Source organism: Camelus bactrianus, chromosome 6 (genome assembly GCF_048773025.1).
Source record: "Camelus bactrianus isolate YW-2024 breed Bactrian camel chromosome 6, ASM4877302v1, whole genome shotgun sequence".
NCBI lineage: Eukaryota > Metazoa > Chordata > Mammalia > Artiodactyla > Camelidae > Camelus > Camelus bactrianus.
Window position 1 is genome coordinate 79,218,855 of NC_133544.1, and position 25,074 is coordinate 79,243,928.

At 39.7% G+C, this 25,074-nt stretch overlaps 1 protein-coding gene across 7 annotated transcripts in view; it reads right to left on the bottom strand.

The window, feature by feature from the left end:
• Positions 1–16,187: 16,187 nt before the first annotated feature.
• The window catches only part of ATP8B4 (ATPase phospholipid transporting 8B4 (putative)), a 211,004-nt gene continuing 202,117 nt past the window's right edge, over positions 16,188–25,074 (bottom strand). For all 7 annotated transcript variants that reach the window (XM_074366090.1, XM_074366091.1, XM_074366093.1 and 4 more), the window contains 3 exons: positions 23,553–23,691; positions 20,633–20,763; positions 16,188–19,008 (listed from right to left, as the gene is read on the bottom strand). In XM_074366090.1, the coding sequence (XP_074222191.1) occupies positions 18,727–19,008; positions 20,633–20,763; positions 23,553–23,691 (552 nt within the window). In that variant the 3' untranslated portion in view covers positions 16,188–18,726. The remainder of the gene's footprint in view (positions 19,009–20,632; positions 20,764–23,552; positions 23,692–25,074) is intronic.

The window sequence follows — 25,074 nt, forward strand, 5'->3', positions numbered from 1 at the left end:
TGGGCTCTCTATTCTGTCCATTGATCTATATGTCTTGTTTTTGTGCCAGTACCATGCTGTTCTGATTAATGTAGCTTTGTAGTATAGTCTGAAGTTTCAAAGGATTACACCTCCATCTTTGTTCTTTTTTCCTAATAATTGCTTTGTCAATTCGAGCTCTTTTGTGGTTCCACATAAATTTTAAGATTATTCTAGTTCTGTGAAAAATGTCATGGGTATTTTGATAGAGATCGCATTAAATCTGTAGATTGCTTTGGGTAGTATGGTCATTCTAATAATATGAATTCTTCTAATCCAAGACCATGGGATATTTTTCCATTTCTTTGAATAATATTCAGTTTCCTTTATCAAAGTTTTATAGTTTTCAGCATACAGGTACTTCACTTCCTTGGTTAAGTTTATCACTGAGTATTTTATTTTTTTGACAGGATTTTAAATGAGATTATTTTTTACTTTCTGGTATTTTGTTATTGGTGTAAAGAAATGCAACAAATTTCTGTATATTAACCTTGTATCCTGCTACCTTGCTGAAGCCATTTATTAGTTCTAATAGTTTTTGTGTGAAGACTTTAGGGTTCTCTATACAAAATATCATATCATCTGAAAATAGTGACAGTTTTATTATGTCATCTCTTCCAATCTGGATCCCTTTTGTTTCTTTTTCTGCCCAATGCTGTGGCTAGGACTTACAATACTATACTGAATAGAAGTGGTGAGAGTGGGCATTCTTGTCTCATTCTCATTTACTGGGAATATTTTCAGCTTTTCACCATTGGGTTTGTCATGAATGACCTTTATTATGTTGAGATATGGTCCCTCTATACCATATCTACTTTAATGAGAGTTTTTATCTTAAATAGATATTGAATTTTGTCAAATGCTTTTTCTGTGTCTATTGAAATTGTCATGTGGTTTTTGTCTTTTCTTTTGGTAATGTGGTGTATTACATTGATCAATTTGTGTATGTTGAACCATCCTTATGACCCTGGAATGAATTCAGCTTGATCATGTTGTATGATCCTTTTTATGTATTATTGGATTTGGCTTGCTAATACTTTGTTGAAGATTTTTACAGCTATATTCATCAAAGATACTGGCCTGTAATTTTCTTTTTTGGTAGTGTCTTTGTCTGGTTTTGGTATCAGAGTGATGGTAGCCTCAAAGAATAAATTTAGGGATGTTCCTTCATTTTGGGGGAATAGTTTGAGAAGGATAGGTATAAGTTCTTCATTATTTGTTTGGTAGAACTCCCCAATGAAGCTGTCCGGTCCTTTTGTTTGCAGGGAGGATTATATTACAGATTCTATCCTACCTCTATTGTTTGGTCTATTCAAGATACCTGTTTCTTCTTGAATCACTCTTGGCAGGCTGTGTGTTTCTGGAAACTTGTCCATTTCTTTTCAGTTGTCCAATTTCTTAGCACATAACTGTTCACAGTGTTATCTTATGTTTTTTTTGTTTTTCTGTGGTGTTGGTTGATATTTCTTCTCTTTTATTTCTTATTTATTTGAGTCCTCATCTTTTCTTCTTGGTAATCCTGGGTAGAGATTTGTTGATTTTGTTTATCGTTTCAAAAAACCAACTTTTGGTTTTAGTGATCTTTTCTATCATTATTTTAACTTCTGTTTATTTATTTCCTCTCTGATCTGTATTATTTCGTTCCTTCTGCTGACTATGGGCTTTGTTTGGTCTTCTTTTTCTAATTCTTTTAGGTGATAGGTTACATTGTTTATTTGAGATTTTACTTATTTCTTGAGGAAGGCTTTTATTTCTATGAATTTCTTTCTTAGAACTGCTTTTGCTACACAAAATTTACAGATTTTGTAAAGTTGTGTTTTCATTTTTGTCTCAAGATATTTTCTGATTTCTTCTTTAATTTCATCATTACCCACTGGGTTTTTTGTAGTAGGTTTGTAATGTTCGTATGTTCATTCTCTTCCTAATTTTCTTTCTGTAGTTGATTTCTAGTTACATACTGTTGTGGTCAGAAAAGATGCTTGAAATAATTTTTATTGTCATAAATTTGTGGAGGCTTGTTTGTATCCTAGTATGTGGTCTATCCTAGAGAACATTCCACATGCACTTGAAAAGAATGTGTATTCTGTTTTTTATGAATGTAGTGTCCTGTGGCTATCAATTAAGTCCAACTGGTTTATTGTGTCATTTAGGACCTCTGTTGCCTTATTGATTTTCTAATTGGATGATATGTCTTTTGATGTCAGTGGGATGTAAAAATCTCCCACTGTTATTGTATTATTGTCGATTTCTCCCTTCATGTCTCTTAGCACTTGCTTTGTATATTTAGGTGCTCCTGTATTGGGTGCATATATGTCAATGAATGTAATATCCTCTCTTGTATCAATTCCCTTTATCATTAAATAATGTTCTTCTTTGTCTTTTTTCATAGCCTTTGTTTTAAAGTCTATTTTATTGAATATGAGTATTGCTACCCATTCTTTCTTGTCATTTCCATTTACAGGAAATTTTTTTTTCCACTCTCTCACTTTCAGTCAGTGTGTATCTTTTGCTCTGATCCAAGTCTCTTACAGGTCACATATTGAAGATTCTTGTTTTTTTTCCAGTTAGTCACACTGTGTCTTTTGATCAGAGCATTTAATCCATTGACAGTAAAATAATTATTAATAGGTATGTACTTATTGCCATTTTATTCCTTGTTTTTCTTGGTTTTTGGTGGTGGTGGTGGTGGTTCTTCATTCATTTCTTCTTCTTTTGATTTTAATGTTTTGGCTTGATGATTTTATTTTGTCATATGCTTGAGTTCCTTTCTTTTTGGTTTTTACAAATCTTTTGTAGGCTTTAGATTTGTGGTTACCCTGGGGTTCATGTATGTTGACCTATAACTGTATCTACTTGCTTTAAACTGATAATCATTTAATTTCAAACACATTCTAAAAGATCTCTATTTTTTAGTCTCTTCCCCCACATTTTGTGATTTTGATGTTCCATTTTACATCTTTATGCTTATCCTTGTACTGTTTGTTGTAGTTATAATCACTTTTACAATGTTTTTATTTGTTTTTTAACCTATGTACTGGATTATTTAAGTGATCATCAATCCTTTATATTTGCCTTTCTTATGATTTTCCCTTTCTTGTAGAATCTTGCTTCTTTTGTTTTTAGAGAAGACCCTTCAATATTTCTTTTGGGGGTAGGTTTGGTATTGCTCAATTCTTTTAGTGTTTGCTTGTCTCAGAAATTCTTTATCTTGTCTTCTATTCTGAATGATAATCTTGCTGGATAGAGATTCCTAGTTACAGATTTCTCCTTTTCAAGACTTTGAATATATCATTCCACAGCCTTTTTGGCCTGCAAAGTTTCTGCAGAGAAATCAGCTAGTTACCTTATGGGGGTTCCCTTGTAACTGGCTCTTGGTTTTTCTCTTGCTACCTTCTGAATTCTCTCTTATCTTTAACTTTCGCCATTTTAATTATGATGTGTCTTGACGTGGGTCTGTTCAGGTTCATCTTGTTTGGAACCCCCTATCCTGTACTTGGATATCTGTCGTCTTCTTTAGGTTGGGGAAGTTTTAGCCATAATTTCTTCAAATACATGTTTGATCCCCTTCTGTCTCTCTTCTCCTTCTGGAGCCCCTATCATGTGTAGGTTGGCATGTTTTATATTATCCCATAGATTTCATATGTTGCTTTCACTTTTTTTTCATTTGTCTTTCTGTCTGCTGTTCTGATTGGATGATTTCCATTGTTCTATCTTCCAGATCACTTATTTATTCTTCTGAGTCATTTAGGTGGCTATTCATTGCTTCTAGATTGCTTTTATCTCAGAAATTGAATTATCTATTTCTTAGTGGTTCATCTTTGTAGTTTCTAGTTCTTTGTTATAGTGATCTGCCTTTCTACTGATACTGTTTCTTAATTCAGTTAGCATTTTTATTACCACCTTTTTGAACTTAGTGTCTGGTACACTGATGAGCCCTGTTTGATTATTTATTCTTTCAAGGAATTTTTCTTGCTCTTTTAATTAGGAGTAGTTTCTCTACATTTTCATTTTACTTAACTTACTCTGTCTTTATGAATTTAAGAGAAACTATTATCTTTTGTGGTCTTGAAAGGATATTTTTATGTAGGAGTGTCCCTGTGTAGATGTGTGTGACCAATGTCTTTGGACAGAGGGTTGGTTTTGATATGGACACCAGTCACATCTTTCCTCAGGGTGTGCTGGCCATTATCACCTTCATAGGGTATATGTGTGGTTGGTGTTGGAGGGTCTAAAGTCTGTGCAGGGGTGCAGGGTGTAAGACAGGACTTCCTCTCTGCTCTGTGGCTGTTACTGCCCTGTCAGAGGCAGGGTCTGCTCCCCAGTTACTGGAGTAGAAGCCTTAAGAGTTGGTCTTAATTAGGTTCCATTCCTCTGAGTGTATGCCCTGCCTCAGTGGAGTTGATTGCTGAAGCAAGTGAGGCCCGTGCACTCACAGAGGACCAATTTGCTGCCTATGTCAGCATCTGTGGCTCCACTCAGATGCAGCCCACGGTTGCATCCCTTCCCCTCTGTGTTTGCCCCAGATCTGTTGTAAGACTCTGCTGTGGAGTGGGAGGGGCTGGAGCTTTTTCTGGCTGGGAGACGGACTACAGCATACAGGTTGCAGTGTTTTCTCTGGCACCACCTGAGCAAGCACCGGCAATGGCCGCTACTGCCCGACCTGGACCATACGCCAGGCGCCCCTGGACTGTCCCTGAGCAGCTAGGCCAAATCTTCTCCCCAGGCTTGGCTGACTCAGATGTCATGCCAAGCTGTGCCGTGGAGTGAGGAGGGCTGGTGTATTCACCCTGCTTGGATTGGGGAGTGCAGTAAGGTGGCAGCCGCCAGTGCAAAGCTCTCTCCACCCTGATTGTTGGCAAGCCAGCACTCACGCAGTCTTCACAGGGAGAGTCTAGGCTTCTCCAGACCTTCTGTCTTAGCCGTTTTCCCAGCAGCAGCTTTCTTTGTATAGCCAGTTTCCAGTTAGTTTTCCATGTGAATTCTTCCTCATGTAGATGTATTTTTGATGTATTTGTCAGGCAAGATGAATGAGCTCCATGTTCTCCTTCTCCACCATCTTGATCCTGTTCATCAGCTTTTTTTTTTTTTTTTTTTTTTTTATGCCAAGAACATACAGGACTACCCCACACTAGTGTTAATATTAGGGAAACCTCCTTCACTATTTGGGTATCAGCTTGCCAGTCTTTGGACACTTCTCCCACTATCATCTTTTTCTCAGTTTCTATTTTTCCAAATTTTGTCAGCCTCAAAGTATTCCCTCCCAGATCTGGACCAGGTTCTCAAGGAAGATGAAAACATTTTAGAGATCATGGATGATTCCAATTCCCACTATCAGACTACCAAACACTTTAAAGACTACAGGCAGTCAATAGAACCTGCTATGTAACTCAGAGAAGAGAGGCAGACAGAGGGGAAAGTATCTGTTTTCAAATATTTGAGGTACTGTTATAAGGAACACTGATTCAGCCTCTTCCCCAAGGGTGGCAGCAGGCACTGGGTGATGACTTTGGGGAAGCAGATCGCAGGTCGGGAGAAGGGGTGACTCACAATGGAGCTCTTCCATCAGGCAGCCGGCTGCCTTGAGCTCAGGAGCGCAGCATCACTGGAGACACTTGAGCAGAGGTTGACTACCACCTGTAGGCTTGTTCTGAAAGGGATATACGCATGAAGTAGAAAGTATACAGTCCCCTGTTAGAATGCATAAGTGTCATCTGGAGCACTTCTGCAGGAGCTTAGCAGATAACTGAGAGACTTAGAAGAGCCGTACGGATGGGGAAAGGGGTGTTAGGTGGCGAGAAGAGCACACAGAGTGGAGGACGTCCAAGATAAACTGCCCACTTTACCGTCGTATCTCAGTCATCACTGTTACTCAGAGAAACATAATTCCTCTTTGGAGCCACCCAGCTGGCTTCAGAGATTCAGAGAAGACACTCTACTCATCTTCTTCCCCCCTTTTTATGGGAAGCCTTCCCATCCAGAAGCAAGTAAATGCCTCTGGCTGCTCTGTGATGCTATTTGTGAGAAAGTCCCCAGACCACTTGCAGAGGACCAGGTAGAAGACCCGTGTAAAGGGTAAGTGCAGTTGATAAGAATCAGTATGCAACCAAAAATAGCCTTTGGGAATTGAAATCTGATATCCTTGATTTCAGCCTGGTGGTGGGGATAGAGGTAGAGCTGGGGGAAAAGGTGGGGTGATACAGAGCACAAGAGCCCTCCAGGCAGCTTGGACTGGATATACACACCTCACTAGAACTCCTCACAATGAGCTGATAGTGATGCCTACTGTACAAATAGCAAGTCAGAGAGTTATTCAGTGGGTATGGGTTTGCTTCAGACATAAGATGCAAGAGGTGTTACTTCCTTTTATCTTTCTATACCCAATTAGGCTGGCTCTGAATGTCTAGTCTCCCCACCCCATCCCCTTGGCTTCTTTAAGAAACTCAGGTCTACCTGGTCCCAGAAGCCAGAACTGTTGGTGTCAGGCTCTCCCAGCTCTCAGATGGCCACAGACAAGCTACAGGGAACAGGGGCCATTGTTCTGAAGGCCTTGGTGGTTGCTGATCACACCCCAGACATCCAGGTGTCACCCTGCCTGCTATCTCTTGGAGTTCTGGGAGGCAAGTGAGATTAGGATCTACCATTCCACAGAAAGCCTTCATCTCCCAAATCTGAGAAATTCAGATCTTCCCAGCATTCAGTTACTGTGGCTTCTCCTCTAACCTCACAGTCCCTCCTTCTCTCCAACAATCCATCTTTATCTAGCCCCTCTGAGTCAAAAATGTCAAAAACAAAGGGCTGTTAAATCTTTTCTTGGGAAAGTGAAATATAGCCCTCCAGAGTATAAACTTGTGGTTGCTCTCCTGAACCCTGGACAGTTAGATGTTTTGTATTTTTATTTACTCAGCTTCTCACGTGAGCCAGGCACTATGACAAGTGTTTTTCAATAAGCATTGTTTCATCTAATCCTCACAAGAGCCATACGGGTAGGTAAGATTACTATTCCAGTCGGATGGGTAAGACAAGTAAGGCTTAAAATGATGGTTAAGAAACTTGCCTGGAGGTGGAGCTAAACTCAGGCTATTGATCCCAGAGCCCAGACTCCATCTATATGTCACTGTCTCATTCTTTCTGAAATGAGATAGTGAGGATGCAGCAGCAGAAAATAAGATACAAGTAAATTAATCAGGTTAACTTGCCAGAATGATAGCAATTGAATCCTAGGGACTCCACGCAGCAGGGTTCTAAGAAGGAAGTGATGCTCTCTCAGCACTGGGCGGACCCCGTTGGTCCTGGGGAACTTCCCTGGAGGTTACTTGTCTTCCCTGTGGGCTGCAGGGTAAGTCCATCAGCTCAGGACAATTGTAATGATGCTCTCATTGCTTCTGGCATCAGGGATCCTCTGGAGTGTTCCCGAGAGAGCGCCCCTTGCTCCTGCCTCTACAGGCTCTCCCCATCCCTTGGCTGCAAAAGAGATCACTGTATTTCTTTTCTTTTTTCCTAAAAGTTAAAAATATTTCCTATCCCCTAATATCTATTGAAACTATTATGCCCTTCAAACGTCTTTTAAAAAGTAGTCACCATATGCAGTATTTTTTCACCAGCCTGTCTTCAACCTCCTACAGTCCAGTACTTACTCTATTTCCTATTTTGATATCTCTGAAATTAGAAATAAGACTTACATGCTGTGGCATGTTTACAACTCTAAGTAGTCTATAAATGAATGGTGCAACTTTGAAATGAAGACATCTTAGAGTCAGTGAACTATGGGTATGTATAATGTGTAGTAGAAAGATTCTAGATTAGAACCTCAAGGGCAGGAAAGAGAAAGTGTTTCTTACTTATCTCATACTCTCATCTCCCCTCACCCAGTGCTTATCCCAGTGGTGCCAAGTGTTTTAGCACATTTCATCTGAGATGATGAAATGCTGCTAGATGTCAGCTATATGTAAACCTCTGACAAAGTCCTGTCAATCAAGAAGGTACTTCCGGTGGTCTTTTCTACTGCTAAAAACCTAACTGAGCTACCAAACTCCTGAATTATTTATACATTTTTGTATTTGTAAAGATATTTGATCAGTAGTGTCGTTAATACATATGGATAAGAGACCATTCACAACACCTGAGGAAATTCTGTCATTAATGTTGTACAGTTAGAAACGATTCCTGTTGTTCAAAACACACTGTATTACAGCTTTAGAAAACATAAACTATTAGGTAGTATAGCAATACCAAGAAAATATTTTGACCTGCCCTATAGTTATCTATGGATTATTTGGCTTAGAAATCTTGTTTTATTTAGTTCAGATCAAGTCAGCACATTACAAAGAAAAATAGGTGTTGTTTTCGTATGTGGCTCAGAATGTGGTCAGAATAGAACTGAGTGACAGCCGCCATTAGCTGTGGGCCGGCATCAGTCGTTAATTGTCCGTTCCATTCATATTGGTCAGTGTCCTTACTGAACTGATTGATAGTAATTTATTATCTCCCCTGATTGATAGTAATTTATTATCTCCCTCAATCCCATAATCATCATCCCAAATTAATTCTTTTTCAATCATCAGTTAATGAAAGTGTCATCACCTCAAGAAAGTAACAGGAATTTGATTCAAAACCTTTTCTGAGGATGTGCTGGAGTCAGTGTAACTGCTGTCCAGTCCCTGCAGTTCGTTCTTACATTTACTCGTGGATACGGTGCTGTACACTGAGGACAGTCAGAAAGGGGGCCAGAAGTAAAATCATCAACCATCAAAGAAACGCTCTAGTCACTGCTCACATTTACTTAAGAAGAAGACAGGGAACTGAGAAACATTGGTGACAAGAATGAAACGACTGTATTTCTCCTTGATCATTACTTTACGTCCAGAGTAAGTTCATCACCATTTCACTGTGCATCTTTGTCCAATAACATTTTTTTTGTAAAAATGCAGGGCTGTAGTCTATTAAAAATTTAAACTTACCCTTATAAACCTTACGGGAATCCAAATTGAGATAGCCAGGAATTTTTGGCCAATTCATCATTATTGTTTCGTGAACTCTGCACATTTACATACTCAGCTCCAAGCTAATTTGCATTCTGCACCAGTTACAGGAATGGATCTGCCAGGAAGTTTTGAAACCCGAGGACAGATAGGCCCCTTTCTTGGTTAAGTCATAGCTTCAGTCCTACAGATCAGCCTAGCCAGGCCCTCCAGATCTTTTGCAATGAACATTTTGAAACACATGGGTCATTTAATTCTGGCTTCCAGGCAGTTCGGCAAAACACTTAGGCTAGAGAATTGCAAAAGTTTATGATTTCTCACCGAGGAATGAAGTGTGACGCAGGAGAGCACACTGCAGACATTTAAGACCAGATGTTAATGTAAAACTTGGAAAACTGTGGCCCCACATGACTGTCTGATCCCTGACCCACAAATGCCTAGTACAGTCCAGAAGGCATCGTCTTTTCTGGCTTCTTCCACTATTAAACTTTATGTCTAATTTTTTAATGTAGAATAATAACTGAGTTGTTTAAATGAGGTAATTTGATCATATCAATCTTGAGGCATTTTGTGCACACACTAAGAGTCATGCAATTCCTTACCATAAAAGTCAGAAGGAAAGGCTTTCTGGTTTGTTGTATTTTCTAGTAACTTAAAAATAGCGTTGAGGCGTGCTTATTTCCCCTGTCTGTACCCCATTCCTATCTAACTTCATGTCGTGTGGAAGGGAAAGGAAGGAAGGGAGGAAATCTTGCTAATTTGCATCAGGAGGGAAAGAGAACACCTGAAATAAACATTTCATAACATTTTGACATTTGTTTGCACTCCTTCCCTGAGTCTGTATCCTTGAGAAATCAAATGACCTTTGTAGGAGGATGAGAGACTGTTTGGAAATCCCAGGTCTACGAGAGCTTGGTGAGAATGAGGAGTTGCAGGTAAGAAGCTGTAGATTTGTGTGAGGTCTCAGTGAATTCTAGCTCTTTACTTTTTGTGTGATAGCAGGCAAATCACGTAACCCCTTTGTGCCTTGATCTCCTCTCCCTAAAAAATGGGATTAACATGAACATTCTGACCACCTCACAGGGTTGTTGTAAGGCTCAAAGAATACAGTTTGTGTAAATATAAAACCGATACATAAACTGAGAAGTCTCAGTTGATACATAAACTGAAAAGTTCTACATAACTGTGAAGGAAACAGCTCAAGCTCTGTTGTTAAACTTGAATTCTGAGGAAGCTGAGACCCAGTGAATCTCCTCTGAGACCAGGGACAAGGTAGAGAGGACTTTAAAGTTGCCCTCTTCTTTCTGGGTATGAGTCTCTTACCTTTATTTCCTTAAACTTTTGATAATGAAAATGGCAGAGAGGAAAGGAGATGCCAGATCTTAGAAAATCATTAGCCAGAGACTGACGGAGTTCAACTGACCCAGCCGAAAGCACTACTCTAGGGCTTAGCACCCCTGTGTTGAGCTCAGAAAGACCTGGAGATAGCAGGTCTGTCTGTCTGTCTTTCTGTCTTTCTCTCTCTCTCTCTCTCTCACCCCTCCATCAAAAACAATTGCAAATGCATAATGGGTGATACTGGCGAAAACAGCTCACAGAATGGCTGAATGAGAAAGGGTCTTCGAGACCATGCTGCCCAGTTTCTGAACTGAGGGATGGACCCTTGGGCCTGGGGAAGTAGGTGGCACGCCTCGCCCCACACAAATCAGCAGCCTATCTGCCACAAGAAGCCAGAGCTTCTGGCCCCCATTCCAATGAAATTTTCTTAATCTCACACTGACTATCAAGGAGGTTCTGTTACTCGCTTTTCAAATACGTTCTAATTTGTTTTTCCTTTGAGGAATTAAATTGATTTTTCGGTCATATCATGTTAAAGAGTTTCCAGATAGAAATCTCTAATCTCCTTCACTCCATTCCTTTCCTTCTCTATCTTGCTTTCTTGACCCCTCTCCTTCCTTGTTTCTTTCATAGGTGTGTATACATGAGACCGAAACAGCAGGTCTAAAGTGGGAAATGCAATTTCTATTTTTTGAAATTTTTTAAATTTTTATTTAAGTATAGTTGATTTACAATACTGTGCTAGTTTCAGGTATTCAGAATAGCGATCCAGGGTTTTTTCTACAGATTACATTAGAGATTTTTCTTTTTCTTTTTTTTTTAAGATACGGGGTATAATTCCCTGTGCTGTACAGTAAATTCTCAGTGCTTATATATTTTACGCATAGTACCCTGTACTGTTAATGCCATATCCTAATTCGTCCTTCTCCCGCACCCTTTCCCCTTTAGTAAATGTTTAGTAAAAGCTTGTTTTCTATGTCTGTGAGTCTATTCTGTTTTGTATATACTATCATTTGTAATATTTTTTAGATTCCAAATATAATTGATACCATATGATATTTATCTTACTTGACTAAGCATAATATTCTCTAGGTCCACCTATGTTGCTGCAAATGGCAATATTTCATTCTTTCTTATGGCTGAGTAATATTTCATTGTATACATATGGAACATTTTAAACCAATCGTCTGTTGATGGGCACTTGGGTTACATCCATATCTTGACTATTATAAATAATGCTATGAACTTTGGGATCCATGTATCTTTTCGAATTAGGGTTTTTAATCTTTTCAGGATATATGCCCAAGAGTGGATCATAAGGTAGCTCTAATTTTAGTTTAAGAAAACTTCATACTGTTTTCCATAGTGGCTGCACCAATTTGCAATCCCACCAACAGTGTGTAAGTTCCCTTTTCTCCACACCTTCTCCAACATTTATTATTTGTAGGCTTTTTGATGATTGCCATTCTGACTGGTGTGAGGTGATACCTTGTTGTGGTTTTGAGTGGCATTTCTCTAACAATTAGCCATGCTGAGCATCTTTTCATGTGCCTGTTAGCCATCTATATGTCTTCTTCGGAAAAAGTCTATTTTTTGATTGGGTTGTTTGGTTTTTTGATGTTAAATTGTATGAGCTGTTTATGTATGTTGAATATTAACCCCTTATCAGTCATTTCATTTGCAAATATTTTCTCCCATTCAGTAGGTTGTTTTTTCATTTTGTCAATGGCTTCCTTTGCTGTGCAAAAGCTTTTAAGTTTGATTAGGTCCCATTTGTTTATTTTTGCTTTTATTTCCTTTCCTTTAGGAGATGGACCCCCCAAAATACTGCTGCAATTTATGGCAAACATGCCTTTGTTTTCCTCTAGGAGTTTTATAGTATCTAATCGTACATTTTGAGTTTATTTTTGTATTTGGTGTTAGAGAATGTTCTAATTTCATTCTTTTACATGTAGCTGTCCAACTTCCACGTTTTCTTTCTTATTGAAGAATCTGTCTTTTTTCCATTATATATTCTTGCCCTCTTTGTTGTAGATTAATTGACCACAAGTGCATGGGTTTATTTGAGGGCGCTCTATCCTGTTCCATTGATCTATGTGTCTATTTTAATTATTCTAGCTTTGTATTATGGCCTGAAGTCAGGGATAAGTGATTTCTCCAGCTCCATTCTTCTTTCACAAGATTTTTTTTTGCTATTCAGAGGTGTTGCATTTCCATACAAATTTTAAAATTATTTGTTCTAGTTCTGTGAAAAATGCCACTGATATTTTGATAAGGATTGCACTGAATCTGTAAATTGACTTGGGTAGTATGGTCATTTTAAAAAAATTGATTCTTCCAATCCAGGAACATGGTATATCTTTCCACCTGTTTGTATCATCTTCAGTGTCTTTCATCAGTGTCTTATTGCTGTCAGAATACAGGTCTTTTATCTCCTTAGGCAGGTTTACTCCTAGCTATTTTATTCTTTTTGATGCAATAGTAAATGGGATTGTCTCCTTAATTTCTCTTTCTGATATTTCATTATTAATGCAAAGAATGCAGCAGATTTCTGTGTATTAACCTTGTATCCTGCTACCTTGCTGAATTCATGTATTAGTTCTAATACTTCTTGTTGTGGGGACTTTAGGGTTCTCTGTGTAGAGTATTATGTCATCATCAAATACTGAGTTCTACCTCTTCCCTTCCAATCTGGGTACCCCTTGTGTCTTTTTCGTGTCTGACTGCTGTGGCTAGGACATCCAATGCTGTGTTGAATAGAAGTGGTGAGAGTGGGCGTCCTTGTCTTGTTCCTGAACTTAGAAGGCTTTCAGCTTTTCACCATTGAGTCTGATGTTGGTTGTGGGCTTGTTGTAAATGGCCGTTATTATGTTGAGACCTGTTCCCTCTATATACACTTTGATGAGTTTTTATCATGAACGGATGTTGAATTTTTTCAAATGCTTTTTTTGTGTCTGTTGAGATGATCACATGATTTTTGTCTTTTCCTTTTGTTAATGTGGTGTATCACACTGATTTGTGCATGTTGAACCATTGTGACCCTGGAATGAATCCAGCTTGGTGATGGTGTATGATCTTTTTTATGTATTGTTAAGAGTCAGTTTGCTAATAATTTAAGGATTTTTGCATCTGTATTCTTCAAAGATATTGGCTTATAATTTTCTTTTTTTGTGGTGTCTTTGTTTGGATTTGGTATCAGGGGAATGGTGGCCTCGAAGGATGAATTTGGTAGTGTTCTTTCAGTTATTTTGGAAGAGTTTGAGAAGGATAGATATAAGTTCTTCTTTATGTGTTTGGTAGGATGCCCCAGTGAAGCCATCTGATCCTAGACTTTTGTTTGCAGGGAGTATTTTTCTTAAATTACAGATTCTAATTCACTTCTAAGGATCAGTCTGTTCAAATTATCTATTACTTCTTGACTCAATCATGGCAGACTACATGTTTCTAGAAATTTGTCCACTTTTTTCTAGATTGTCCAGTTTATTTGGGATGTAACTTTTCATAGTGCTCTCATGATTTTTTTTTTTTTAATCTCTGTGGTATTCGTTGTTATTTCTCCTCTCCTTTCTTACTGTTTATTTGGGTCTTTGTTTCTTGGTGAGCCTGGCTAAAAGTGTGTCAATTTTTTTTTATCTTTTCAAAAAACTAACTCTTGTTTATATTGTTTTAAATCTCTATTTATTTCCTCTCTGATCTTTATGATTTCCTTCCTTGTGTTGACTTTGGGCTTTGTTCTTCTTTTCCTAATTCTTTTAGGCAACAGGTTACGTTGTTTATTTGAGACCTTTCTTGTTTCTTAAGGAAGGCCTATATCATTATGACCTTCCCTTTTAGAACTGCTTTTGCTGTATTCCATAGATTTTGTGCAGTTGTGTTTTCATTTTGTTTGTCTCAAGGTATTTTCTGAAATCATCTTTGATTCCATCATTGACCCACTGGTTTCTAGTAGCATGTTGTTTAGTCTCCATGTATTCATTCTTTTCCCATTTATCTTTCTGTAGTTGATTTCTAATTTCATACTGTTGTGGTCAGAAAAGATACTTGAGATAAATTCTATCCTTTGGTAGGTTGTGTGTAATATTTTTGGTGAGAGGGTTGGGTTTGATATGGATGCCAGCCACATCTTTCCTTAGGGTGTGCTGGCTGTTATCCCCTTGCTAGAGGGTGTGGTTGGTGTTGGAGGGTCTAAAGCCTGTGTAGGGTGTGAGGTGGGACCTCCTCTCTGTTCTGTGGCTGTCACTGCCCTGTCAGGGGCAGGGTCTTCTCCCCAGTTGTAGGAATAGAGCCATGAGGGTCAATCAGGCTCTGTTCTCCTAGAGTGCATGCCCTGCCCCAAAGGAGGTGATTGCTAAATTAAATGAGGCCCACGCACTCACAGTGCTCTGACGTGCTGACTGTGTAAACCTCTTCAGCTGCACTCGAAGGCAACCCAAGGTCACGTCCCTTCCTCTATTGTGTTCATTCCAGATCTAGTGCCAGGTTATGGTTTGGAGTAGGTGGGGCCCGGGCATTCGCTAGGCGGGAACTAGGGGTTGGGGCATTGTGGTTGCAGGAATTGAGGCGGCTGAGCTGCCGCCAGAGATCTGGCTGCCTCTGGCAGACTTCTCCCAGGACCTGTCTGCCCCAGATCCAGTGCTAAACTGCAGTGTGGAGTGGGCAGGCTGGGAGACTAACTGTGGCATGCTCCTGGGCACCACCCAAGCAGACACTGCCAGTGAGCGCCACCACCCCACCCAGATCACACCCCAGCCCTCAGTCTCTTGGTATAACTACGAAGTATTTTCCCAGGGTCGGCTGGCCCAGATCTCATGCTAAGCTGTGGGGTGGAGTGAGAAGTGCTGGGGTGTCTGCCCGATTCAGACTGGGGAGAGGAGCAGGCAGCAGCCGCCAGTCTAAAGGCTCTCTCTGCCCTGAAATGTTGGCAAGCCAGCACGCACCCATTCTTCAGTAGGGTCTGGGCTTCTCCAGCCCTTCTAGCCATCCCAGCAATTCTCCCAGTGTCCACCAGGGCTTAGCTATTACCTGCTGTTCCCCAGAACTAGGATGCCCAGACTGTGGTTCAACCTCCTTGCTCCCCCCCCCCAGGGTGGGGGGCACCTTTCAGGTCCTCTCAGGGGCAGGGGGACCAGCCCTATGCCTTTTTCAGTCCTACCCAGTTATGTGGAGATCTTGTAGCTCTGGTTGTACAGGAGTCTGGCCAGTTTCCAGTTAAGTTTTCTGTGAGAATTGTTCCACATGTAGGTGTATTTTTGATGTGTTGGTTGGGGGAGGTGAGCTCCCCATCCTCCTGCTCCACAATCTTGATTCCTTCTCTGGAAAACACAGTTTGTCACTGCCTCTAAGAGCTCAAAACCTGGAAGGAGACCTTAAAAACACAATGTTACCAACTTCAGTCCTGAATATAGAATTAATTTTTTTCTTTTCAAATAATCAGATGACATTTATGTAAAACTAAAATTGTATTATTCCCCAGGGCATCACCATCACCATCCACCCCTCAGGCTTTTTATCTTCAGGTTCAAAACAACCCCTGGCAACTGAATGATCTTGCAATGGGTGTGTGTTTATTTGGATCTCGTGGCGCCAAAGCAAACTGATAACGTGGTTTTCTCACAACTATCCACATTATCTGTTTATAAACAGCCTTATTTAATTTGAACTGAATTTGCAAAAACGTGGACCATTCCTTAAACATAGGTCGAACTGGTTCATTTCATTCTTGTCTCTGATCCTAAGAATGATGTACATCTTCCCTAGGCATGGAAAGGAAAGGAAAAAAATCAGTTGATCAATGTAACAAAAACTCTCCCCAGTGAGTTCCCAATAAAGAATAGACAAAACACCAAACACCAATAGTGCCAAAGTATTTACTGAAAGTTTTCAAATCTTTCAAAAATGTTACAAAAAGCAAGCAAACACAGTGAAACTTTGATAAATTAGACATTAAAAACTAACATCTGGATAAGTCTATGCAGGTGTGTAGAAGGAAAGGGAAGATCTGTGAGCATTAACTATGACTAAAGCACTGGAGTAGGCTCTTTTACATATATCTTACTTGATCCCATTCAGGAAAAGTTACCCCAGACTTAGAAATTAAGGCAAAAAAAAAAAAAAAGTGTGATCCATTAAGCCCACCCAAATGCCATCTGACTTTCCTGAGAAATAAAACCTTGACTAGTAATTCAGTAAGGGCCAGATTAAAGACTCTTTAAAGTTGGAGGCTGATCTGTAGAAAATTTATAAGGCATGATGGTGATATATTTTGGCTTTCTGATAGAGAAATTTACCTCCAAGGTTATAGTTTTGTTTTTTTATTTTTATTTATTTATTTATTTTATTTTTTGGTCCTAATGTTTCTTTTTTTTTTTAACATTTTTTTATTGATTTATAATCATTTTACAATGTTGTGTCAAATTCCAGTGTTCAGCACAATTTTCCAGTCATTCATGGACATATACACACTCATTGTCACATTTTTTTCTGAGTTATCATAACATTTTGTGTATATTTCCCTGTGCTATACAGTGTAGTCTATTCTACAATTTTGAAATCCCAGTCTATCCCTTCCCACTCTCCCTCCCCCTGACAACCACAAGTCTGTATACAGTCTGTGAGTCTATTTCTGTCCTGTATTTACGCTTTGTTTTTGTTTGTTTGTTTGTTTTTGTTTTTGTTTTTTAGATTCTACATATGAGCGATCTCATATGGTATTTTTCTTTCTCTTTCCGGCTTACTTCACTTAGAATGACATTCTCCAGGAGCATCCATGTTGCTGCAAATGGAATTATGTTGTCGGTTTTTATGGCTGAGTAGTATTCCATTGTATAGTTTTATTTCCCTTTAGGAAACTAACCAGTTTTATATCTTACTTTGCAATCTCATTTCATCAAGGCCTGTCCCACTGATGACTTAATGATGACTTAAATTCTAGTTCTTCACATTTTTTATTTTCAAATTGCTCTGTTACTCTGATGATCAGTTAAATGGAACTTAACTCATCATCTATTCACATGAGCATTACATTTTTAATGATTTGAGAATTTGTGCTTTGACAATCCTCAAATAACCACATGAGGTAGATAGTATATCCTCATCTTACAGAGGAAGAAACTGAGTCTCAGAGGAGGCACATTACCTGCCCAAGGTGACAGAGGTAAGACATGCCAGAGCTGGAGTCTGAGCACAAATCTGCCTGAATTCTTTTACAGAAACTATACTGGTGAGTCACATGTGGACTGAAATTTGGACTGAAATATCTCCCAAAATCAACCTCATACATTTGAATTGTAAATATTTCAACCTTATTTGAAAATGAATATATGCATGTATATGCATGACTGGGACATTGTGCTGTACACTAGAGACTGACACATTGTAACTGACTGTCTTCAATTTAAAAAAAATTCAGCCTTATGTGTTTGAATTATAAATATGACAGCTAAATACCAAAAGCAACTAACTCTGAATGACCCAAACCTGCATATTTAAATAGTAATTAAAGAGATTATTAATTGGTTTGGTTTCAAATCTAAACTTTTAAAAATTGGAAATGTTGAAGGTATTTGCACATATACTACATGGAATATTATCATCAAACTGTGAAATTCCAGTGCTTTGTTGATTCCATTAATAGTCCTGGATGACACAGAGCAAATAACTGCTGAGGTTGTGATCAAAGTCATTGAAAAGTATTTAGAATACTTTGACTTTACATGAACATGTCCCTGAGAATTTTTTTAATAAATTTAACCAAATATTCAGCCTATCCCACTGTAAAGATGCTCAGTCTACTTTGTCGCTAGAGGAGTGGAGAAATGAGGAACATTAACCTGCTTTTCTGTTCTTCAGGCATGAAGGTGATTTGCTGTCCTGGCTAAGCACACAGGGAGAGGTCAAGACTGGAGAGTGACAAGCTGCTGTAAGTCTGAAAGCACCTTGGTCCACATTTTAAATCTTAAAGTGTCCCTTGGGAATGACTGATCTTACGTATATGTGTTCATCTGTCACAAGGATGCTTTTCAGCTGGGATATATATCTTTTGAACGCATGCTTTTACCCACCTGAAGATCCATTCTCTGTAGATGCAGATTTACAAGTTTTCCTCCATAAATAAGATTCTAAAGATCAGACCAGTTGGTATTCAGGTTGATAAAAACCTGTGCTGGTATTGTGAGGGTTCTGTCCACCAACTCACGCATCAGACAGTGACCTCTGGCCTGATTTTCAGCAGAGTACACCTCTACTGGATGGGCACTTGCCACTGTCTGACAGATTTAGGTGAAGTCAGGCCACCTGCCCCACCCTTTGCCCCTAATCCCACACTTGGGAGGCAGCTAAATTTCAGCTCCAGCTGAAGTGAAAAGATAACTGTGTGGTTCAAATTCATCTTGACTCACAGCTTCACTGTTTTATCCTGGCTAAAGCTGATCACTGTGTCTGTGGTTTTCTTATATAAATTTTCAATCCAGCTAGTGCTGTTAGCCGGTGTCTTTTCCAACCCTGATGTGGGGGGTGGATTATTAGCTCGCATATTTTTTCCAGATGTGATAAGCTCTCCATAGCCCTCTTGGTGAGCGAAAGCATATCCAGATCTTCTCGAGCTTGATCTCCGAGTCTGAGGCTTTCGGCTATGCCGGGGCCTGGCCTTCTTTTGAGCCTTCTGCCACTGGCGGATCTGGAGACAAAGGAGACCCAGAGTGAGATGAGGCATCCGAATGGGAGGCTCCACGCAGAGGCCGCTTTGCAAAGTGCAAGCCTTTTTGGTAAAAGCGACTTCAACGGTTACAAAGTACTCAGCTTCAGTGCAAGTTTTTCACCAAGAAACTGTCCGTGCAAAAGAGGACTGGATGCCGGTCTGACCATTTCTACTGACACACTTAGGCAGGAAGTGTTTAAGATAAATTTCATGATTGTCTCTGTCTCATATATCCATCTTAAATGAATAGAAACATACTTTTGCACAGAAAGATTTTCTAACAGGCACCACCCAAACAAAGTGTAACAATTTACAGTCCTGTTCCCCGCCAATGAGCCTTTCCCCTTTTAGAGGTTCTTGGGCTCTGATGATCAATTAGTATCTGGTCTAGGAGAATATTTAGAAAATGAGAGTAAGAAATTTCCAACTCTTGTGGCTGGTCAAAGTACCAGGAGATTTTCAGGGATTTTTATTTATTTGGGGACTTCTTGCGGTCTTTTGAAGAGCTCAACCTCATTTGTGTGGGTTTCCAGCATTTCTTTCCTTTCCCTATAACGCTGAGGAGAAAAAAGATGGAAGGTTTGGTGCAAGGCACCTTGTTCTCTAAGTCAGCTGATCGCTTGGACTCTGACTTTGACGGCAGGAGAAAGCCATTGAGCAGAAAATCATGATCTGACTAAACCTAGGAAGAAATGAGCAGCGTCTTCCTTCTTCAGCTCATCCATCATTTTCTGAGTTTACATCAGAATGAGCTCACAGAGCCAAATGGAAAGGACAAACATCACAGGGGAATCCATGAATCATTTCAGAGGGAATCTGTTTGTACTTTGGCTCCAGAATGTGAAGGATTTTACGATAAGGAAATTTTTACCTCACGTCTTCTCAGCATCATCAGCCTGGTCACTCGGCCGCTGAGTATTTCCCCCTTCTCATGATGTGGCTACAAATGTGTGTCTCCTCCTTCCTTCTCCTTTTCTCTTGTTACCTGGGTCCTGACCTTTGACACTGTCTTGCTTATATCCCTCTTCCCACAAAATACTAAATTATGTTTTGTTAATCCCTTAGTTTAGGTATTTCTATAATCTGTTCTGTTTTTCTTCTTTTTTTTTTCCAACCCAGCTATCATGTTGCTGTTCCCTTTCTTAATCTGTTCCGAAAGTACCATCTCCCCCACATTTAACAATCTGCTACCATATTCCTACAAAAGTTTAGAGCCCACTCACCTCATCCCTTGCCTGTCTCTGTAACTGTTCCCTTTACTTTCCGCAAGTCAGTACCTTTCCCTCTAGCTTGCCTTTGCCTTAGAGCAAAATGCTGCCAATCAGCTTGTATTTTGAAAGTCAACTTTTAAAAATATCCAATTTAACTGGCACTTCAAGACTCCCCACCCACTTTCAGTGAAGACACTTATCTTCACTGGCACCCCCAGGGCTAGTCCACTCCTATACGGGCAATTCCATCTCGTGTGATGTGATGCTGTGCACCTGGAGGTGTCTGCCGATGAGAAATCCATTAGCCATTCCCTGGACCTCCAACCGGCACAGGACGTGATTCCAAGAGCAAAGACCCAGCTCCTCCCGAGCTCAACAGCACTGCAACGTACCTGATCACTCAGAGTTGGGAATAAATCCACCTTCAAAAACCTGTATGCCACCACAGGCATAAATGAAGCCACTGTTGTTAAGAGAATAACAAGCCAGATGCACTTCTGGGTCAAGGAATGTCGTGCGTTTCCTATTATTAAAGAAAAATATACACTATGGTTATAAATAGGCCAGAATTATTGAATAAATTGACTCTATTGCTATAAGACCTTTTTCGAAATGGTGAGGTTTGGATGACCTAGAGAGACCCACTGGGTATCTTCCCCAGGATACAGGCTGTTCAGTGGTGATGAGAAGAAGGCAAGAAAGGTCAGATCACCCTTGGGAACTGCTTCGTGGCCTGATCACTTGGAGGCTGCCAGCCAGAGCCAACTACGCTCAGCCCAGCTTCACTCATGAAGCAGAATTCGCTCATCCAGCCTCAAGCTCCCTCAACTACAAAGCAGCCATTATTTTCAAAGCCACATTTACCCTTATGGACTCAAACAAAACTATCATATCAAAACTACACAATGTATGTCCTGGACGCAGGTACAATCTCAAATAACGGTTTTGTCGACGGGCTATGTCATAAAAGGTGGGCGACTACAGGGCCAGTCTTTTCAATTGGGGCAAAGGCCCAAAAAACTTGCCTCAAAGGGACCTGCTGACTTCTTTTATGTTCACTCAGTTATGAAGTCCTCAAGGTTCCAAGGAGATTAGGGATGCCTCTGGGTTTGTGAAAAGAGCATTCTCCATACCAGGAAACCACTGATGCAGCCACTCAGTATTCCAGCTCAGCAGAGTAGTGAAACTCATTTCTACGCCTGCAGCCAGTTCTATTTTACACTCACACCTCATACACTGGGATGTTTGTTTAGACAAAGCAATAAGGGTCAGTAAGGCAGACAGACAAATTCTACGGAAGATGTCAACCCTACTTAGATTGCCAAAATGAACTTTTTTGTTCCTGTAGGTTTTCTAGGCACGTGATACCTCCAGTTATCCAGGGTCCCCCTCCCAATGCTAAAGTGTTAACACTATTTGAATGGGCTCTGGGTATGAGGGTTTGGCTACCGATCAGTATGTCTGCATTGTCTGTCTTAAGAGAATAGAATCTGCCTACCAGAGTGCTTGACTCCAGATGCCTGGGCAGAAACAAACCTGACTCAATAAATTAAATGTCTCTTTGAGCTCCTTGAAGCTCAGTAGCCCCAGGCATGGCTGGAAAAAACAAGCTTCACTTTAAAACCACACTCCTGCTTGCCGCTGGCTACTAAGGAAAAAAAAATTTTCTTAAACCTCAATGTTGATCTAACTTTTGAAAAGTTTCATTGGAACTCAGTAATTAATTCCTGGAATGGCATGTCCTTAGCTGGAGAGGGTGGTCCCTACACAAGCTACTTTCTCCTGTTGAGGCAGTCCAGTCTCATTATGCATGCTAGAATGCTCTCTCAGGACTGGAAGTCTTCTGGTCAATGCACTGAACTTTCAGATTTGGCGACCAAGAAAAAAAAATTAAAAATAGTTTTAATGTCTCTTTCTTTCCTAATATGCTTATTCATAACCAGCATGTTTCTACATGGGTGGAATCTTTTGGCAAACCAAGGATTAACATTACATATTAAGCAAGAGTGGTGCAATTTAAAGATCTCCATGTATACAGAGAGCAAGGCAAAAATTGTATACAATGCTCTTAAGCTTATACATGCATTTAAACAGAATTACAATTCCAGGTGCCTCTGGAAATACGTAACTCTATAGTTGCTCTTATTTTGCTTTCTACATGAATCAGTAGTCTAAGAATTATTTTTCTAGGTTGGCTTTCCCAACTAGTGGATGCAGATCTCAGTCTTGCTGGAGCACAAGAAGGTTGTCACTGTGCAGCTCTTTTTTCCAGGCTGCTGAGATGAATTCAGAAACAGCACTGTTACCAACTTTTCTCACACACACTAGAGATTTCAAAACTTTTGAAAAAGTATATTCATAGTCTCACTGCATAAAGCTCAGTGGCTCTTGCTAGGAATCATTTTGATATGTGGAGTGCGATGATAGTATACTCTGTAGGTAGACCAGATGCATACTCTTGGTAGAATCATAGAATCTCAGGGTTTTAAGTGATTTTAGGAAGTCTCTTTGCTACCCATCTGCTGTCAAATCACTTTCAAAGTCCCCGACCAGTAATCAAGCCACATTTGCTTTAGTCATCATCATCATCATTGCAGGTAACATTTATCAAAAACGTACCATGTAGCAGGTTACATGCTAAGCATTTTATATGCATTATCTCATTTAACCCTCACAAATTTCCTACAAAAATAGGAACTATTAATACCCTCAGTTTAGAATTGAAGGCATTAAGGCATGAAAAGGAAAAAAAAAATTTGCCTCAGATCACACAGCTTTTAAGAGGCAGAGATGACACTTGAACCCTGGTTGCCTAACTACAGCCTACTCTTTGTGCCACTTATAGACTAATGGCCAGCAATTTTTATAAGGCTCTAAATTATACATTCTTTAAGTGCCAGTAAGTTCCACAGGTGAACGTTAGCAGAGATGCTGGTGATAATGTGGCATAAAAGAGAAAGCCTGGCATTTCTTTCTCTTCCCTCCTTCATACATGAACTTCACAGGTTTTCAGGTAGCCCTGATATAAATGTGCCATGCTTTGTATTCACAGAAGGACAGTCTGCTGCACGTGGGCTGTGAGGAACCTGTAAGCAGCTATTTCAATGATTCTTCTGCATCTGGTAGGGACAGCAGAACCTAATCTTCTATAGCTTGTTTCAAGCCTATAAGCCTTCAGATGTCTGACTCAGTCAATTCCTAGAGGCAGGATTACTGGTCATCCCTAGTCCCACCCAACAAAGAGAATGAATTACAAAGTCAGATAAAGGACAGCTTGACATTAGGCCCCAGCAGACAGTAGGACTCACTTACCAACAAATGGAAACTGGTTTGGGAAGATGCCAAAGATGCCATTACTGTGCGTTGTAAATAAAATGAGGAAATAAGTGGCTATGCTGCCCCAGATGAAAACATGATTAATGACAGTCCAGTAACTGGTATCCAAGGCTATCTGTGAATAAAGTGAAAGATAAAAGGGAGGTCTTTTTGAGGATTAAAAGAGCATTGTTTTACAACCTACGGAATGGGGGAAAATTTTTGCAAATGAAACTGACAAAAGCTTGATCTCCAGAATATATAAGCAGCTCATATGACTTAAGAAAAAAACAAACCACCCAATCCAAAAATGGACAGAAGACCTAATAAACAAGCAATTCTCCAAGGAAGACATACAAATGATCGATAGGCACATGAAAAAATGCTCAATATCACTAATTATCAGAGAAATGCAAATCAAAACTACAATGAGGTATCACCTCACACCAGTCAGAATGGCCATCATTCAAAAATCCACAAATGGCAAATGCTGGAAAGGCTATGGAGAAAAGGGAACCCTCCTACATTGTTGGTGGGAATGTAGTTTGGTGCAGCCACTGTGGAAATCAGTATGGAGATTCCTCTAAAGACTAGGAATAGACTTACTGGATGACCCAAGAATCCCGCTCCTGGCATATATCCAGAAGGGACCCTACTCAAAATGACACCTGCACCTCAATGTTCATAGCAGCACTATTTACAATAGCCAAGACATGGAAACAGCCTAAATGTCGATCGACAGATGACTGGATAAAGAGGTGGTATATTTATACAATGGAATACTATTCAGCCATAAAAACCGACAACATAATGCCATTTGCAGCACCATGGATGCTCCTGGAGAAAGTCATTCTAAGTGAAGTAAGCCAGAAAGAGAAAGAAAAATACCATATGAGATCACTCATATGCGGAATCTAAAAAAACAAAACAAAAAAAACCCCATAAATACAAAACAGAAACAGACCCATGGACATAGAATACAAACTTGTGGTTGCCAAGGGGGACAGGGGGTGGGAAGGGACTGGGATTTCAAAATGCAGACTAGATAAACAAGACTGTACTGTGTAGCACAGGGAAATATACACAAGATCTTGTGGTGGCTCACAGAGAAAGAGAATGTAACAATGAATGTATGTATGTTCATGTATAACTGAAAAATTGTGCTCTACACTGGAATTTGACACAACATTGTAAAATGACTATAACTCAATAAAAAATGTTTAAAAAAAATAAAAAGCAAACCGAAAAAAAAAAAAAAAAGAGCATCGTTTTCCTGAGTAATGTTTTCTGGGAATAGTTGCGTGAAAAGATGGCTGCACCTGTCAACCACAGGCACTCCCACTTACTGCCCAACACAAGGGACTGATTTGACATTTCTGGTAGACAACTGACTTTAGGACTTACATCTGCAAGCCATTATATCTGCCAAGGTTGAGTCAAAATCAGGAAATAAAATGTTAAACTTCTTTTAAGTGAGAAATAAGGAAGCACAATGGTTTCTAATTTCAAAGCTACTTTC